General features: G+C 40.8%; 1 protein-coding gene across 6 annotated transcripts in view; it reads right to left on the minus strand.

The window, feature by feature from the left end:
• The window catches only part of PRR14L (proline rich 14 like), a 55,336-nt gene that overhangs the window by 32,491 nt on the left and 5,263 nt on the right, over positions 1 to 17,582 (minus strand). For 4 of the 6 annotated variants that reach the window (XM_073886845.1, XM_025858061.2, XM_025858062.2 and 1 more), the window contains 2 exons: positions 14,412 to 14,937; positions 636 to 708 (listed from right to left, as the gene is read on the minus strand). In XM_073886845.1, coding sequence (XP_073742946.1) covers positions 636 to 708; positions 14,412 to 14,885 — 547 coding nt within the window. In that variant the 5' untranslated portion in view covers positions 14,886 to 14,937. The remainder of the gene's footprint in view (positions 1 to 635; positions 709 to 14,411; positions 14,938 to 17,582) is intronic. The other 2 variants (XM_025858063.2, XM_025858064.2) reach the window with 1 other exon arrangement.

Raw genomic sequence — 17,582 nt, forward strand, 5'->3', positions numbered from 1 at the left:
AAACAAAAGGGGCGCCTGGGTGGCTCAGTCGTTGAGCGTCTGCCTTCGGCTCAGGTCATGATCCCAGGGTCCTGGGATCGAGCCCTGCATTGGGTTCCCTGCTCCACAGGAAGCCTGCTTCTCCCTCTGCCACTCCCCCTGCTTGTGTTCCCTCTCTCGCTGTATCTCTCTCTGTCAAATAAATAAATTAAAAAAAAAATTAAAACAAAAAACAAGAAAACCTAAGGCACTGCTCAATAATATTAGGTGTCTTCAAGTATGTCAATGGGCAAGATCAAGAATTTCTACAGTTAAGGGGCACCTGGGTGGCTCAGATGGTTAAGCGTCTGCCTTCGGCTCAGGTCATGATCCCGGAGTCCTGGGATTGAGACCCACATCGGGCTCCTGGCTCAGCAAGGAGCCTGCTTCTCCCTCCCCCTCTGCCTCTCTCCCTGCTCATACTTTCTCTCTCTCTCTCTCTCTCTCTGTATCTCTGTGTCTCAAATGAATAAATAAAATTAAAAAAAAAAAAGAATTTCTACAGTTAAGTCCATCTTGCAAGGCAGGGACCTGCATTCCCGATGTAAAATAGAAACTGTGAATTAAAACAGTGTGTAATAAGTGGAAAAAGGAAAAGAGTAGAGAAAAATAAATACCTTTGCTCCTCAGACAGTCTTCAGGGAGGCCCGTGCATAAACGTTCTTTGCTTGACTGCATCAGGAGGTCTTCCTGCAGGAAGAAAATCCAGTGGTCAGGGAGGATTCAGAGATACCTGAACTCATGAATGCAAATTACCATCTGAGATACTTCTTTAGTAGGACTCCTGGAAATTTGACAGCAGTCACAAAGATTGGCAACTGAAGGAAGCCTCAAATTTAAAGAAATAAAATCAATAAAAACTGCCACTTCTCTAGAATTTGAGCTTGAAAAGCCAAGTTTCCTGAGGTCTGGACAATAACAGAGGCTTAAAATGCTGACCCTATTAAATACCTCCTGAATCAAGAAACACCTTGCTGCAACGTAACCTTAATTTCATCTGAAAGGAAAATATCACCAAACTGGATGTATCTCAATCCTCAACCACTCTAGAGACCATGTATGCATTTTCTTCCCAAACTTCTTAGAAGGGCTATTTTTTCTTTTCATCTCCCTTCACTGGAGGGAGAGCATGCAAAGGAGAACACCATCAATGACAACCAGTTTTATCCTACAGAAGAAATTCAGAAAAATGGGAGGGGTCAGTGGCAGAATGTACACGTCATGGCAGCAAATGGCTTCAAGCCCCAGGAGGGAAGGTTTACCAGCTAGGAGACACTGACAGAAGTAAGATCTCTACTTATGCTAAGCTCTCCTTCTCAGTCACCTCTTTTCCCCTGCCCTAAGATTTAAGGTTTTTTTCACACTGATTTAATTGGTAAGTGCAAGATATTGACATGGTACACATCTAAATCTGCAGATAGTGGTATCATTACTATAACTTTTGATAATTTTTATAGCACTTCAAACAAACTCAAAGCTAGTAAAAGCCATTTGGACCCTAGGCAAAGGTCTGTGGTGGAAACAGAACCCAGAATGGGGAGGGAAGATAAAAGCAGTGGCAAGAAAAGGTGGATACAGGCAGAAATAAAACATTATCATTTGAACTGAGAGCATGGACTGTCATATGTGAAGCAGGACTATTTTTTCATTTCCCTAGTGTGGAATACTTTTGCAAAGCATGAACTTAAAAACAAGTATCTCCCAGATAATTTATGGTAACACTACCATGTTTGACAAAGAAGTATGAGTTCTAGCATGATGCCAGACTAAACTTATTTGTAAAGGAGAAGAGAAAGCTCTTACTTACCATAAAAGGAATGATGGAATTAGAAAATCACCACTGGGTGACCATCACAGTAATAATGATCTCAGTCAACAATCATCAATGGATGTTAAAACTAGTGGCTAAAAGTTTGAATGAGAAACAGAAATATTTACAAAGTCTCAAAAGTATCTCTCCAGGAGATACTTAATAATTCCATAAGGGAGAACCGTAACTTTGCAGTGGAGAAAACTGGCAGACCCCACCTGAACCAAGTATGGACTTCACCTCCCAGAAATGAAGCACCCCAAAGCCATGTGCCTCCTGAGAGGATGGACCAAGAAGCAGCAGCATCACTTCTGTAGGATTCCTGCTGCCAAAATACATAACCAGAATCTAATCATGAGAAAACACCAGACAAGTCCAAACTGAGGGAAATTCTACAAAATACATGGTTTGTATTCTTCAAAAGTGTCAAGGTCATGAGCTGAGGAACTGTTACATATTATAGGAGATTAAAGAGACATGCCAACTGAATGCCACAAGTGATCCTAGATTTTTCCTAGACCAAAAAAACTATTTTCTTTTGCTGCAAAAGACATCAGTATAACAACTGGCCAAATTTGAATATGGTCTGTGGATTAAATAAAAATACTTGGATCAGTGTTAATTGCTTGATTTTGATTAACTTACTGTGATCATGTATCAGAATGTCTTTGTTTGCTAGGAAATATACATTGAAATATTTAGGTAACATGTCTGCAACTATACTCTCAAATTATCCAGAAAAAAAAAAGCAAATGTGGTAAAATGTTAGCATGTGAGGAATTTGCATGAAAGGTATATGGGAATTCTTTGTACTATTTGTGCAACTTTTCTGTAAGTCTCAAATTATTTCAAAATAAGACGTTATGGAAACATCTTTATTTGTAGTTACATTTGATTCTTTCTCCAAAATGATACTTCTTTTGCTGTTCCAGTTCTCAGGCTGAATGGGGTGTGACATTAGATGCTACTTAGAATTATTTTTTCAGGTTAATACTTTATGGAAAAGGCAGAGTGCTGGAGTAAAAGATTATGAGATGAGGAGCCAGGGCTCTGCTCCAACCTCAGGACTCCTATCTACTAGCTACATAGCACTAAGAACAAGCTTAAGTTGGCTATAAGAATAATGGGGACCACAGTAACACCTAGCAAGACACCCTGTCAGCAATGGGTGTTCCATGAACAGAAGCTCTCATCATCCATTAGACCTTAGACACTTGTTATCCCTTTCTGTGAGAAAAGCCAAATAGAACTATCACCAATAGATCCTAGGATGTCATCTGGAGTGACTAAGTGACTAAGCTTTTCTGGGCCTGCAAAGTAAGAGCTGAGCTGAGCTCAGCAACATACAAGTTCTATATAGTTCCTTCAGAATGAACTGTGATGAGCTTGTACAACTAACCATACTGACTCTTGCCCCTGGAGGGGCTACTGGAATTTTAGTTTTCCTCCACCTGCTGCTCTAAGGTTCTTAGCTGGAGGACTCAAAATACCGTGGTGGAGTGCCAAGCCAACTGCTTCAGCCATGTCCCCTTCTTCTTCGTTAGTCACGATTTGTAATAGGGAAGGAGAGAAGCAGAAGCTAGGAGTAATGATTCCCCTCTCCCTCTACCTTGCTGACTTCTCTTAAAACGTTCTGAGTTAAGAACCCTCAGATGGCTGAAGACCCTATAAAGTTCGAAGTCTCAAATATGATCAGAAATTGACTAGGCTGAAAAGAAAACAGACTGTGAGGCTGAGGTCAGATGTGAGGACCCCCCTCCCCCGGCAACTACCACCACCACAGTGGTGGGTAATCTCCGTATCAGGTAGGAACTCTACCAAGTGTGGGCCTCAAGTGCGGATGAGAGAACAGAACAGCCCACCTGCAAGCAGTGGACATGCAGCGTAATAATCCTGTCATTCCCCCAACCCCCTCAAGGTCAGCTAATCATATAATAAACACTTGCAGAAATTTATCAATTTCCTTTTCTTATAATGTTTTATAGGCTAAATGTTCTAAACTTTCAGGATTTTTAGGGGTAGAGTCCTAACTAAACATTTTCTCTTCCACCTAGATTCTGCAAAATCTGTTTTGAATGAATCAACTTCCAAGATCTTCTTTCACCATCAAGTGAGGTAACTGCTATAGTTTACAATAATCTATTAGCTGTATAAAATAAGAAATGCCACAAAACAGTACAAATTCATTTTCAAATCAACAGCAAACAGATTCTCTGGATTCTCTGCCTTGCACATCCAATATACTATCCTCCTGCCAAGTGCTTAGAATCAAAATCAACTTTTGATACTTCAAAGTGGTGGCAGATTTTAGAAAGGTCTTGAAAAACCATTCTTACTGTTCATCTGTAATCTATTTCCCATTAAAAGTTGTATGTCCTGGAAAAGATGCAATTCTCTGATTCATTTCTGTGAGACTAGTTTAGAGTAGGAGAACAACACAAATATATAAAGGAAGGAAATGAATATACATCAGGCTTTTCAGCTTTTTACGCCGGGTAAGTTATAGGCTCCTCAAGCACCTGATTTATCTCTGAGCTTTGAGTCCTGCTTGTAACCAGACTCCACTGAACTCCTTCCAAAACTTGAGCTTCCTGAGCTGGAGACAGAGACAGATGAGTAAGAAGGGCAGTGACTGCCCCACCTTCAGATGGGACTGTCTATACACTGAAGTGTGCAACGATGGGGCAACAGTATGCAGCAAATGAGATTCTTCCTACTACGTGGCATTTGTAGAAATAGCCATGATTATGTTCATAGTGAAGAATACTCTGCAAATAAAAGAAACTTTTGTATCTCTAATGAATCTTTCAGTTTCCTACCCTTTGCATATTTAGAAAGGAAGAGCTGTAGAACAGTAACTTTAAATCATCCTTACAGAGCTTAAAAAGGAATTTTCCTTCATGTATTTCAATTCGGGGAAATAACTGATGACTTTAAATAAGGCACTGATCACCTTAGCTGGGAAAGGCATATTTGATAATAACCCCCCCCACCATGATTATCTGAGAACTGCTATAATAATTAGGAGAAAGTTCTATCTTAGTCTCAGCAATACGCCACTGGTGCTTTGGGCAATTTTCTGTCACTTTTAACAGCATGAGATGTTACAGGGCAAACCATCACTGTGTGGACAACAGTGCCCTGGCAGACCTGGAGAACAGGTTATGGCCACTGGTTTTACTACTAACAGCATGAAATTCAGACTTTTTCCATCTTTAAATCACCGAAAGTGAATTTTTTCCACCAAGATATCCTTTTAGGCAAAGAGCAAGCTCCTATATTCTACCACAAATTTCGTGTAGGATCATAGAGTCTTAGGGTAAGAAGTAAATAAGCTTAATGGGCATTTAGTTCAATGGGCTTTCATTTAAATGAAGTCATACAAATTGCACAAGATTGGGTCTGATGAACATGCCATTAAAAAACAAGTTTCTCCAAAAGCATAACATGGTTCAAGTGATCAACAGCCACTGTGCGTCCTTACTTGATGTCCCCTGTCCAGATAGCTTCAAATATCTGTCAAAAATGTATACTGACTCTTTATGTGTGCAGCTAACAAATAACGGACAATCAGAACTTTTTCTGTGTCTGTGTTGAGCACAAATAAAGTATTATATCCTAGAACCAAAGCTTTTATAACACATTCAACTCAGGCACATCAACCACTATGAGAGGTTAAAAAAAAAAAAAGTAAAATATATAAAAACTTAAACACCCTACAGCTTTTATCTAAGCACCAGGGAAACAAAAGAACAAGCATATGTTGAAGGGGGAAAAAACAAACAACCACTCACTGTATAGTTTTCAATGTTCAGTCATCTATGTGGAATATCACATATCCATCTCTTTCTATCTTATTCTTAAATAATACCAATGTTGTTCACATTCTGGCTGGTAACCTCTGCGTGCACCAGAGTTGTCGACCTTTGTCCTACAAGTGAGTTCAGAACTGAATTCTTTCTTTCACCATTCAGTTTGGCTCTTGCAGCTGTCCCCGCCACTGAGCCTATTCTGATACTTTCCCCTCCTTCCTTTTTGCCTTTCTTCTCTCCTCCTCAATAACAGAGTGGTTTCCTGATCAAAGCACCAAATTATTAATTATAAGCTTTTATGCCTTTCTGACACAATCATAAGGCAGGAAAGAATTATTTTTTGCTGGTTCTCCTTTTCACGAATGAAGTATTTCAATGATTGAAGTATTTCATGGTTAGAATATTCTATTTTTTTAAGTGGATCTTTAAAAAAATGTTAAGTGCAGTCACAAAAGGACAAAGACCGTACGATTCCACTTAGATGAGGTCCCCAGAGTAGACAGATTCATAGAAAGGAGAATGTGGTAGCCAGGGACTGGGGGGAGGGTGTAATGGGGAGTTAGCGTTTAATGGTACAGAGTTTCAGCTTGGGAAGATGAAAACAGTTCTGGAGATGGATGGTGTTGATGGTTATACAACAATGTGAACGTGCTTAACGCCACTGAACTGTACACTTACAAATGATTAAAATGGTAAGTTTTATGTTATGTGCATTTACCACAATATAAAAAAGCAAAAAAAAAAAATTTAACACCAACTTTAAAAATAAGTTGCTTCAGGGGCGCCTGGGTGGCTCAGTTGTTAAGCGTCTGCCTTTGGCTTAGGTCATGATCCCAGGGTTCTGGGATCGAGCCCCGCATTGGGCTCCCTGCTGTGCGGAAAGTCTGCTCCCTCTTCCACTCCCCCTGCTTGTGTTCCCTCTCTTGCTGTGTCTCTCTGTCAAATAAATAAATAATCTTTGAAAAAAAAAAGATAAAAAAAAAAATAAGTCGGGCGCCTGGGTGGCTCAGTTGTTAAGCGTCTGCCTTCGGCTCAGGTCATGATCTCAGGGTCCTGGGATCGAGTCCCGCATCAGGCTCCCTGCTCGGCAGGGAGCCTGCTTCTCCCTCTCCCACTTCCCCTGCTTGTGTTCTCTCTCTCGCTATCTCTCTCTCTGTCAAATACATAAAATCTTTAAAAAAAAAATAAAAATAAGTTGCTTCATAAAACATTGTTTTTTCTTTTAACAACAACAAAAACCTATAATGGCTTTAAATGTGATTAAACAAGTGAATTTAAACCAGTTTAGGCTTCATCAGAAATCATGATATAGGAAAGTACAAACTTCTAATTCTAAAAATGAGTGCAGTCCTTCTCCTTGAGCTGGGAAATTCACCAAGCAAACTGGACTCTGTTAAATTCATTCGATTCATACAATGCATGCCCTGGAAGCCTAGGAGTCTGTCTTTCACAATTACAGCAAGTTCTTATTGCTGGAGCCAGGTTCTGCTGAAGTCACTACTTTTCCTGTCGTGATGGATTTTGGTCCAGAGGGAACAGAGGAGTGGGTAAGTGGTAATCTTTGAGTACTCACTGTGCTGCAAACCCAAGGCAGTGCCCAACTGGGCCTCTTTGCTGATTTGAGATGAGGAACAGTTGAAGGAAAAGAATTTTGTGACATGTTGCTAGACACTATTAAAAATAAATCACAGAACCTTGGGATGGGAAAAAAACAGCTCTCAGGTTGCTTGTCCAAACTAGAACCCCCTCTGCTATATTCCGGATATTCAGTCATTCAGCCTCTTCATAAACATGACTTCCCCACACCTAACCCATTTCTAAACTGGCCTAGATGTGAAAAAAGTACCTTTCCTATTGACTTAAATTCTGTCTCCCTCGGGGCGCCTGGGTGGCTCAGTCGGTTAAGCGGCTGCCTTCGGCTCAGGTCATGATCCCAGGGTCCTGGGATCGAGCCCCATGTCCGGCTCCCTGCTCAGCAGAGAGCCTGCTTCTCCCTCTCCCTCTGCCTGCCACTCTGCCTACTTGTGCTCTCTATCTCTCTGTCAAATAAATAAACAAAATCTTTAAAAAAAAAAAATTCTGTCTCCCTCAAACAAGAAGGGTTTTTTTGGTTGTTTTTACTATTATATTTAAAAATTTTTAATGTTTTTAAACAATTTAGAGGTAATTTTTCTCAGATGTATTAAAAAAAGTTTGCAAATACCATTCAAAAAATTTTCTGTGGTCTTCATCAAGCTTTCCTTAATGTTACTATCTTACACATAACCACTATATAGTTATTAAGACCAGCAAACTGCTATTAATATAATATTAACTATAGAATTTACTCAACTCTTATTAATGGTTTCCCAAAGTCCTTTTTCAGGACCTGGATCCAATCCAGGCTCCCATGATGATTTAGTCATCATGTCTCCTTAAGTTCTCCCTTAGGGCGCCTGGGTGGCTCAGATGGTTAAGTGTCTGCCTTCGGCTCAGGTCGTGGTCCCAGGATCCTGGGATCGAGTCCCACATCGGGCTCCCTGCTCCTTGGGAGCCTGCTTCTCCCTCTGCTTCTCTCTCTCTCCCTCTGTCTCTCATGAATGAATAAATAAAATCTTTAAAAAAAAAATTCTCCCTTAAACTGAGATAGTTCCTGATTAACATAACATAACAATAAAAAATTAAAAAAAAAAAACTGAGATAGTTCCTCAGATATTCATCTTTTGTGACTTTGACACTTTTGAAAACAAAGTCCCTCAATTTGGGTTTGATGTTTCATCAGGAGATTATGGTTATGCATTTTGGGGGCAGGAATCTCACAGAAGTGATGCTGGTTCTTGGTGGATCCTCTCAAGAGGTACATGGCTTTGGGGGGGTCTCATTCCTATGGAGGTGAACTTCCAACAATTGGTTCAGGTGGGGGTCTGTCAGGTTTCTTCACTGTGATTATCTTCTCCTTTGTATACCTTGTAATGATTCTGTTACTATGTAACTGCTAAGTATCTTATGGGGGAGATAGTTGGGAGACAATGTAAATACTCGTTTCTCATTTAAACTTTTAGCCACTAGTTTTAACATCCATTGAGGATTCTTGCTTGAGATAACTATTACTGTGATGGTTGCCAAATGGAGATTTCTTGCCATGATTCCTTTTATATTTATGAACTAGAATTAAGAACTTTTTTTTTAAGTTATTTATTCAAGTATTTTATATTAGCATGGGCTCATGATACCTGCTTTATTCTATGGGATATAATTCATTATTATCATTATTTAAGCTCAAATTGTCCCAGTCTTAGCCACTGGAAGTCCTTTCAAGTTGGCTCCTGTGTCCTTTTGTTAGGTCTCCTAATTTTCTGAGCATTAGCCATAAACTGTTCTAAACTCATCTTGTATTTTCTCTTGTGCCAGCCTCCAAAACATTTCCCCAAAAAGTCTTGGTTCCTTTAATTGGAAAATGTTATTTAGAAACCAAGAACTGGGTACTCGCTGCTATGAGGTGTCACCCACCTCACATACCCACACATATATAGTACATTTCTGTATCTACATATATCGAAAACTTTATCTAGAACCCCCCCACTCCATCTAGACCACACCTCACATACCCACACATGTATAGTACGCATTTCTCTATCTATCTACATATATTAAAAACTGGAAGTTCATACTGATAACTCCAATTCTAGTTCCATACCACAGGGTTCATTCTAGCCCTCAACCCACCCCTATCTGTAATTTCGTTCTATTAGTGAGAAGCCTGGCTCACACTCATTATCCACACATAACCATCAACCCTAGAACACACATACAGTGGTTTAGGAATTGCTAAGCCACACCCTGTGAAAAACAAATCTACTTAAAATTTGGGGCACCTGGGTGGCTCAGTTAGTTAAGTGTCCAACTCTTTGATTTTGGCTCAGGTCATGATCTCAGGTCAGGAGATCAAGCCCGCCATCAGGCTCTGCACTGGACATGAAGCCTGCTTAAGATTCTCTCTTTCTCCCTCTCGCTCTGCACCACCCTCCTGCTTGCATACTCTCTCTCAAAAAAAAAAAATAATAATAATTGGGGGGGTTACTGGATTTAGACTTAAAAGTTTATAGTCAAAATACTGTTTCCCAAAGGTACTCGGGTTACTTTTCTTCTTTATCCCCCCTCCTTTAGTGTGGTTTCATTATTCATTTGTAATAAAGAATCATTTGTTGGGGCACCTGGGTGGCTCAGTCGTTAAGCGTCTGCCTTCGGCTCAGGTCATGATCCCAGGTTCCTGGGATTGAGCCCTGCATCGGGCTCCCTGCTCAGCGGGGAGCCTGCTTCTCCCTCTCCTACTCTCTCTGCTTGTGTTCCCTCTCTCGCTGTGTTTCTGTCAAATGAATAAATAAAATCTTTAAAAAAAAATCATTTGTTAAGAGTTTTTATTTAATTCTGGATTCTCCTCACATCCTGGTTGTCTAGTTATTCTTCAAGTACAGCCTCAGAACTATACAAAAAGATGTACTCAGAGAAGTGCCACTTCCTCCTGTTCCTTCTGTCCCATTCCCGCACTCTCTACCCTGCTCCCACTGGCTTCTCACAGGTAATCAAACCCACTCATTTCTGGTTTATCCTTCCTATGTGTACACGTGTGTGCTTTATACAAACAAGGAGATACTTGTATACTTATCTACCCTTCTTTCTTGAATGAGAGGATACAATAGATGTTTACTTGCCCTTTGCTCTTTTCATTTACCAGTATATCTCAGTTTGCAGAAAAGAGTTAACATAGCAGGCCTGTTATCCTTAGAAAGGTCTGCTTGCAAGGTGGCCTTGGCTCATCTGGGAACTTACATTTGGGAGAGTTTCCAACATTCCCGAATGATAAGAGTGGCTCCGTGCACCCATATGACAATGGGGTTTATATTGAACACCTGCTTTCCTTCTGCAAGTCTGCTATTTTGGTGTGTGCCAGGCAGAGGATGCCTATGTGATCAGCACCCAGTAAAAACCCTGGGTTCTAAAAAGCTTCCATGGTAGACCACATTTCACATGTGTTGTCAGTTTGTTCCTGGAGAAGGCTGTTATGTGTGTGTATGTAACTACAGTGGGAGAGGACTCTTGGAAGCTAGCACCTGAGATCTTCTGGACTTTGCAGCATTCTTCCCCTTTGCTGACTGCTTTATATCCTTTGTTACAATTAATCTTAGCTACAAATATGACCATGTGCTGAGTCCTGTGAGTTCCAGGGAATCCCCAAACCTGTAGGTAGTCTTGGAGAGCCATGACACACCTGGAAATCATGCCATATTGGTACATGGAAATCCTTAATTCTTTATTACAGGTGCATAGTGTTCCATGTATAGATGTACCATACACTATGGTTTATTCAACCTTTCTCCTATATGTGAACATTTAGGTTGCTTCCAACATTTTGCAATGCTGCAAACAGTAACTTTGAGTATATGTATTTCTATAATTTGGAGGTATATATTCAGGGTAGATTCCTAGAAATTAGAATGTTAGGTCAACAGGTCAGAGCATATGCTTTCTGGTTAGGTGCAGCCAAATTCCTCTTCTGAAAGGTCTTATCAGTAGACACCAGCAACCTGTGAGAACACCTTTTTCCTCACAGCCTTGCCAAGCAGCTATGTTGTTATAATTTTTCATTTTCTGCAGTCTAATAGGTAAAAAGTGGTATTTCAACTGTTTAAAATTACATTTCTCTAATTATAAGTAAGGTTGACCCATCTCTTCATGTGTTTAAGAACAAGCACACGAACACACACACACGTACACAAATGAATCATCTATTCAAGTCTTTCCTTCATTTTTCTATTGGGTTTTCCATTCCTCAATCTAAGAGTTCTTTATATATTAGTGGGGTGCTTGGCTGGCTTGGTCAGTAGAGCATATGACTCTTGGTCTCAGGGTTGTAAATTCGAACTCCACACTGGGTGTAGCGTTTACTTAAAAATAAAATCTTAAGGGGCGCCTGGGTGGCTCAGTCGTTAAGCATCTGCCTTCGGCTCAGGTCACCATCCCAGGGTCCTGGGATGGAGCCCTGCATCGGGCTCCCTGCTCAGCAGGAAGCCTGCTTCTCTCTCTCCCACTCCCCCTGCTTGTGTTCCCTCTCTCACTGCGTCTCTCTCTGTCAAATAAATAAATCTTTAAAAAAAAAAAATCTTTAAAAAAAAAAAGAGTTCTTTATGGGGTGCCTGGGTGGCTCAGTTGGTTAAGTGTCTGCCTTTGGCTCAGGTCATGATCCCAGGGTCCTGGGATTAAGCCCTGCACTGGGCTCCCGGCTCAGCAGGGAGCCTGCTTCTTCCTCTCCCTCTGCCAGTCCCTGTGCTTGTGTACTCTCTCTCATATAAATAAAACCTTTTTTAAAAAAGAGAGACTTCTTTATATATTAGAGAGATAAGTCCTTTATCTGTGATATATATTGCAAAATGTTCTCCTAATTCATCAATTGTTTTGTCTGTTTGTGGTGTTTTGCCAATCTAGCAAGAATTCTTATATTGATGTCCAAGGATGTCCGGGCTCTGCAAACCTTCTGAAATAGTAGTCTGCTTTTCTGAGATCTGCAGCAGTCATTCAGATTTTCAAAGGGTCCTGTGACCTCAGAACGACTGAGCTATCACTATGTCTTTTACGGAGCCTAACTGTGCCCAACAGAACCACTTCTGCTTGACAGCTTTCCAAATTCTTGAAGGCGTCTCTTGATTCTTCTTTCATAGGACACACCCAAGCAATTGGCCTCTAATGGTGAATTTTCAAATTTTGTCATTAGTGTGAATTCTTTATCATGAATGCATTTCTGGTTTTCTATACTCTTCCTACACCTGATACATGTGACACCAGGCTCAGCATGGGGAGGACGGGACAGGATCCACTTTGGCCAGTGACCCCAACCCTGACACATTCCTTGCTTTCCCTCTGTCCTCCCCACCCCGAGGGCCTCTTGAGCTTATCTGAGTGCTGGGGTGGGGAGAGGGGCCTGTGAGTGTGATATTCTAACTATAGACTAACCGACACACAACAGACTACAACTGCTACTAAGTTCTCAGTCCAGGTAACACGTTTCTGTCAATGTACATTTAAGAGCAAATTGGCTTTTCTTGGTGGCTATCCCACAAAGTCAGTTCTAATTGACTAGCTAAAGCCTATAGCTCTTTTGTTTCTCCAAAAGTACTTTTGCTTTTTTTTTCACTTATGAAGTTCACTTTTTGGAACCAAGTAAAAAAATCTTACATTTGTATCAATTAAACTTCATTTCGCTTTACAAAACTCAAAATAGTATTTATCTCTGGTGGAGCTGGGAGGAAGAAAGGGACAGTAATTTTCTAGATCTTAGGTTGGGAGGCATATATATATATATATGTACTGTATCCATTATGTACTCAATAATTTATGCATACGTACTTTTATTTTATACCAAATATTACATGAAGATTTAGGTAAATTACAGAAAATTTTTATCTTGTTAGACCGAGCCCACCATATCAAGAAGTAAGAAATTTTTAGATACCGAATCTGTTACCTCACTTATATTTTTAAAGGTAGGTTATCATAGCATAAAATCTGATATGTTACTTAATTACTGCTATCTAAAGATTCACCTATTCCTAACTACGGTCAATGTATGAAGCCTATTAACAACAATCAATTTTGCCCTGTAACCTGTGTAAACTAATGACATATTTATATGGGGGGAAATGGAGCTTAGCCCAGAAAGCCCCGGGAATATGAATTTATTTGTGGGTCTAGAGTAGGGGTTGGCAAACTATAGCCCACGGGCCAGCACCTGTGTTTATAAAAAAGGTTTACTGATATACAGCCACACTCATTCATTTATGTATTATCTATGCCCGCTTTCATGCTACAAGGGCAGAGCTGAGTAGTTTGACAGAGACCCTATGGCCTACAAAGTCTAAAATATTCACTATATGGTCCTGTACAGAAAAAAAGTTTGCTGAACCCTGGTCTAAGGCACCATCCAGAGGAGAAAGTAAGTTTTCTAGTGTACTTGGCAGGTATATTCCTTTAGGAGTCTGGGTTCCTCAGGCTATCACAGCTCACTAACGATTAGTTTTACCTACCTGAATCCTGTTACTCTCATTTCACACTTACAGAGAGAGATTTGATTTCCCATGTAGGCTTGCCTACAGGGAGAAGACATACTGACCAGCCAGTGTGACCATTCCTACAAAGTAATGATTCTACTTTTCACTGTGAATTAAAGAACTAGCTTTCTGATTTATAGTCTCTCATGAAGTGGATTAGCATGGGTCAGTCCTTTGGAGACGATAACCTCTGATATACTAAAAAATAAAAGTCAAGTTTCTGGACCTGCAAACCTAAGGACCAGCTCCTGAAATACGGAGATCCCTCTAGGGTATCCATCCTACGAAGCCCTACCTGGGTAAGCAGAGTCCCTCAGAGATATTTCTGTGACATGTCCCTCCCTCCTACTTGTGATGCTACCAAAGCTTAAGGAATGAGTACCCATCATTTCTCAAAATCAGATGCAGAAATATCACATGACTACCATAAGACTCAACATTCCACATACAGTAGCTGCTTCAGAGAAGTGACACTTTTTCATTAGATAAGCACTTCCTCTCTTCAAGTGTCTGATGTGACACAAATGTTTTAAAAAATCATCAAAAGAAAGTTAACATCAAACTCAACATTTTTGAAATGTTTCAAGAACGAATCATAAGCTACCTGTCAGCATCTGTACTTTATCATGTGAAGTGTTACTCTGGAAAGCTGTCATTCACACTCATCTGAATTGAGATCTCATGTCTTACCTGACTTGGGCTGATCTTTTCTTCAGCAGCTGTGGAATGTTGATGTGGGTCTTCCTTTGCTCCCTCACAGGGGTCTCTTACAATTTCCGCCTGGTCCCCTTGATCTCTGAAGACCTTTAGCTCCATGCTCTTGGTTTTCTCTTCCCTATCCAAGATCCCAGAAGCCACAGAACCTCCTGCTGTGGAGTCCACCAGCCCACACCGCCCAGGCTCACCCCCATGATCCAAGGCGCCAGAAGTTTCTTCACAACAACTTTCCGCACGAGTCCTCTGCAGCTCCAAGGGCACTGCCCTACTCTGACTTATAAGAGAGCTTGAGGCTCCAGGTTTTACATCTGGAATCACACTTGGCTCAGGGTCAGCATGAAGCTCTTTGGAGACACTCACTGGGAGTTCAGAGTATAATTCCTGTACCACGGCAGACATGGAGGAATCAAGTGGAACTGGCTGAGTCTCTACTCCGGATGACAGCATTAGGGCAGATGGAAGATTATGGAGTCAAGTCTTTTACATCAAACGGTTCACCCTGACACAAATCAAAGGAAGGGATAAAAGTTTAAAACCTTGCAGGGTAGAAGAAAGCTGTTTCAGCTAAAACTGGCTAAAATAAGGACAAAAAAATTTCCACCTCAATTGCTGACAACAACCTGGCACCAAAACATCCTCCTTAAAGACTGTGAATTAGTGGAAAAATAAATACCTTAAACCTTTAATAGACATCTGTCTAATCTCAATTCAAATACTGCCTTATGAACGATTCTCAATTTAAACCTGGAGGGCCAGCAAATGTAGATGAGAATAAGATATGTCTGAGCATCCAAGGATGGAAATGATATAAATTAGAAGATAAAGATGATTTTCTACTTGTTTTCAGGGCATGAACCTTGCCTGTTTTGTTCACTGCTGTTATCCCCACTGCCTTGGGAGAGGTGCTCGGCACATAGAAGGTACTCAGTAAATACTTGCGGAATAAACATACACTGAGGGATTCTGAGGAATTTAATATACTGACTTTTCCTCAAGAATAATTCTCTATGAAAGTTTAGAGACAACAGAATTCCATTCCTTTACTGCTTACCAAACACTTGAGCTGTGTCTACCCAGACTGGCACAAGACACTACTAAACCAGACCTTCAGCAGAATCCTCTCTTTTATTCAGCATCTTGAGATTTTCCAAGTGCCTTCACAGACACAACTAATTTGATTCTCGCAACCCCGTGAGCAAAGTAGAGCAGCTGTCACCATCCTGTTATAGATCCTAACATCACACTGAAGAGGTAAAAATGACCTGCCTAAAACATTACAGGGTTATCTGAGGGGGCGAGAGGGATACCCAAGAGGCTTCCACAGTGTTGGGAATGTTCCACCTCTTGCACTGCAGAGTGGAAACATGAGTTATTTGCTAAAATATGTATATTTGTGTAGTTCATAAAACTACATTATTAAAGTTAAAACACACACACACACACACACACACACACACACACACAGAGCTAGGGAATGGTACGCTTGGAACTAGAGTTTCCTGATTGGTAACCTTTCCATTTTAGTCTACCAAATGTGTGCAGTTTCCACAACAAAACCCACTTTGATCTGACCAAGGTGGAAACTGGTTAACCAAATAAGATACTACATGCTTTCATTCTTGATGCTTTCCCTAATCCTAATAAAAGGAGAGAAAAGGTGAGACTTTTCTAGCAACTGAGTTCATAACAAGGATTTACTTGAGGTATTGATGGCAAATCCCTTTGGCCAAAATGCACACAGGAAACGATAGTTCAGAAAGCCAGATTTCTACTCCTACCACTTTCTAACATCCATCTTTTCCCAAAATAAACATATTACATACAAGCAAAATCCATTGCTGGCTACCCAACTGTTTTGACTGCTGAGTTGTCTCACCTTTTCTCCACTGACCACATTCAGATTTCTGAGCAGGAGGGACTCTCCGATACACCATGTAAATCTTTACAATTCCGTTTCCTTGGACCGCCTCTATTCCTGCCCTGATTTTCTGGGGGGAGCCTATGTCACTTATACAAAAGGCACTGCTCTACCTCCAGGTCAAGAAGCACCTGCTCCTTGATTATTCCTGGGTTTACAATCTTTCCTCCTTGCACAGAAGATCCCATCCATTGACCTGTGCTATCAAGACTGAAGCTGGAGGCTGAGGTGGGACAGATGACAGGTCCTTTCACTTTGGACCATTCTGCCTTTCTTCTGGTTTTCCAACCTGTGGTGGATAGTTTACTTACTCACGTTCCTATGCTTTCATCCACTGGGTGTCCTTAATGTTTTGAAGGACTCTTCCCCAAAGGTAAAAGTATATAACATGACACTACTAATTTAAATACTAGAAATTATAGGAAATCAGACTGTTGGTTCATTAAGTTTAGAGAACACAGGAAGGCTGCTGAAAAAATCTGAATCCAAAAAAGCAGCAAGGAGAGAGAAACTGTTGTGTCCAGAAGTATGGTGAGAATCAAATGAGACACTTTCATAAATGGTGCTGACAAAAATGTATCCTTTCTGGAGCTACAATCTTCCCCTTTCTCCTCTAGTTCTTGGATATTTTTAGAGGTACTTTAGATTTTAGGCCACTTAGTGTCTGTATGTGCATGTGGGGGTTAACAGCTAAAGTAGAATTGCTACTGGATGCCAAAAAAGGGGAGGAGGTGCTCATTTTCATTTGGTTCAGTTTCCCTTTCCCAACAACAGATACAATTAAGTTTTTGGTTATAACACCACATACAGACCAGAAGAGTAAGTGCAGGAAAGGATACTGTAGAAGAGCAGGTTTGTTGATGGAGATCAGCTCCCTGGGTCTCTTGCCACTACGTGCTCAAGAGCTCCTCCCCCTTACCCGCCACTAAGGTATGAGTGTTCTCAAAAGTTTAATCCTTGGGGCGCCTGGGTGGCTCAGTCATTAAGAGTCTGCCTTCGGCTCAGGTCATGATTGCAGGGTCCTGGGATTGAGCCCCACATCGGGCTCCCTGCTCCGTGGGAAGCCTGCTTCTCCCTCTCCCATTCCCCCTGCTTGTGTTCCCTCTCTCATTATGTCTCTCTCTGTTGAATAAATAAATAAAATCTTTAAATAAAAAAAAAAGTTTAATCCTTGACACACCTCTCAGGCTTCACTTTTCTGATGACCTCACTGTTTTTGCAGCCTT

The sequence above is a fragment of the Callorhinus ursinus genome, unplaced genomic scaffold (assembly GCF_003265705.2).
Source record: "Callorhinus ursinus isolate GAN/ISIS: 27379988/994484 unplaced genomic scaffold, GSC_fseal_2.0 scaffold72, whole genome shotgun sequence".
Lineage (NCBI taxonomy): Eukaryota > Metazoa > Chordata > Mammalia > Carnivora > Otariidae > Callorhinus > Callorhinus ursinus.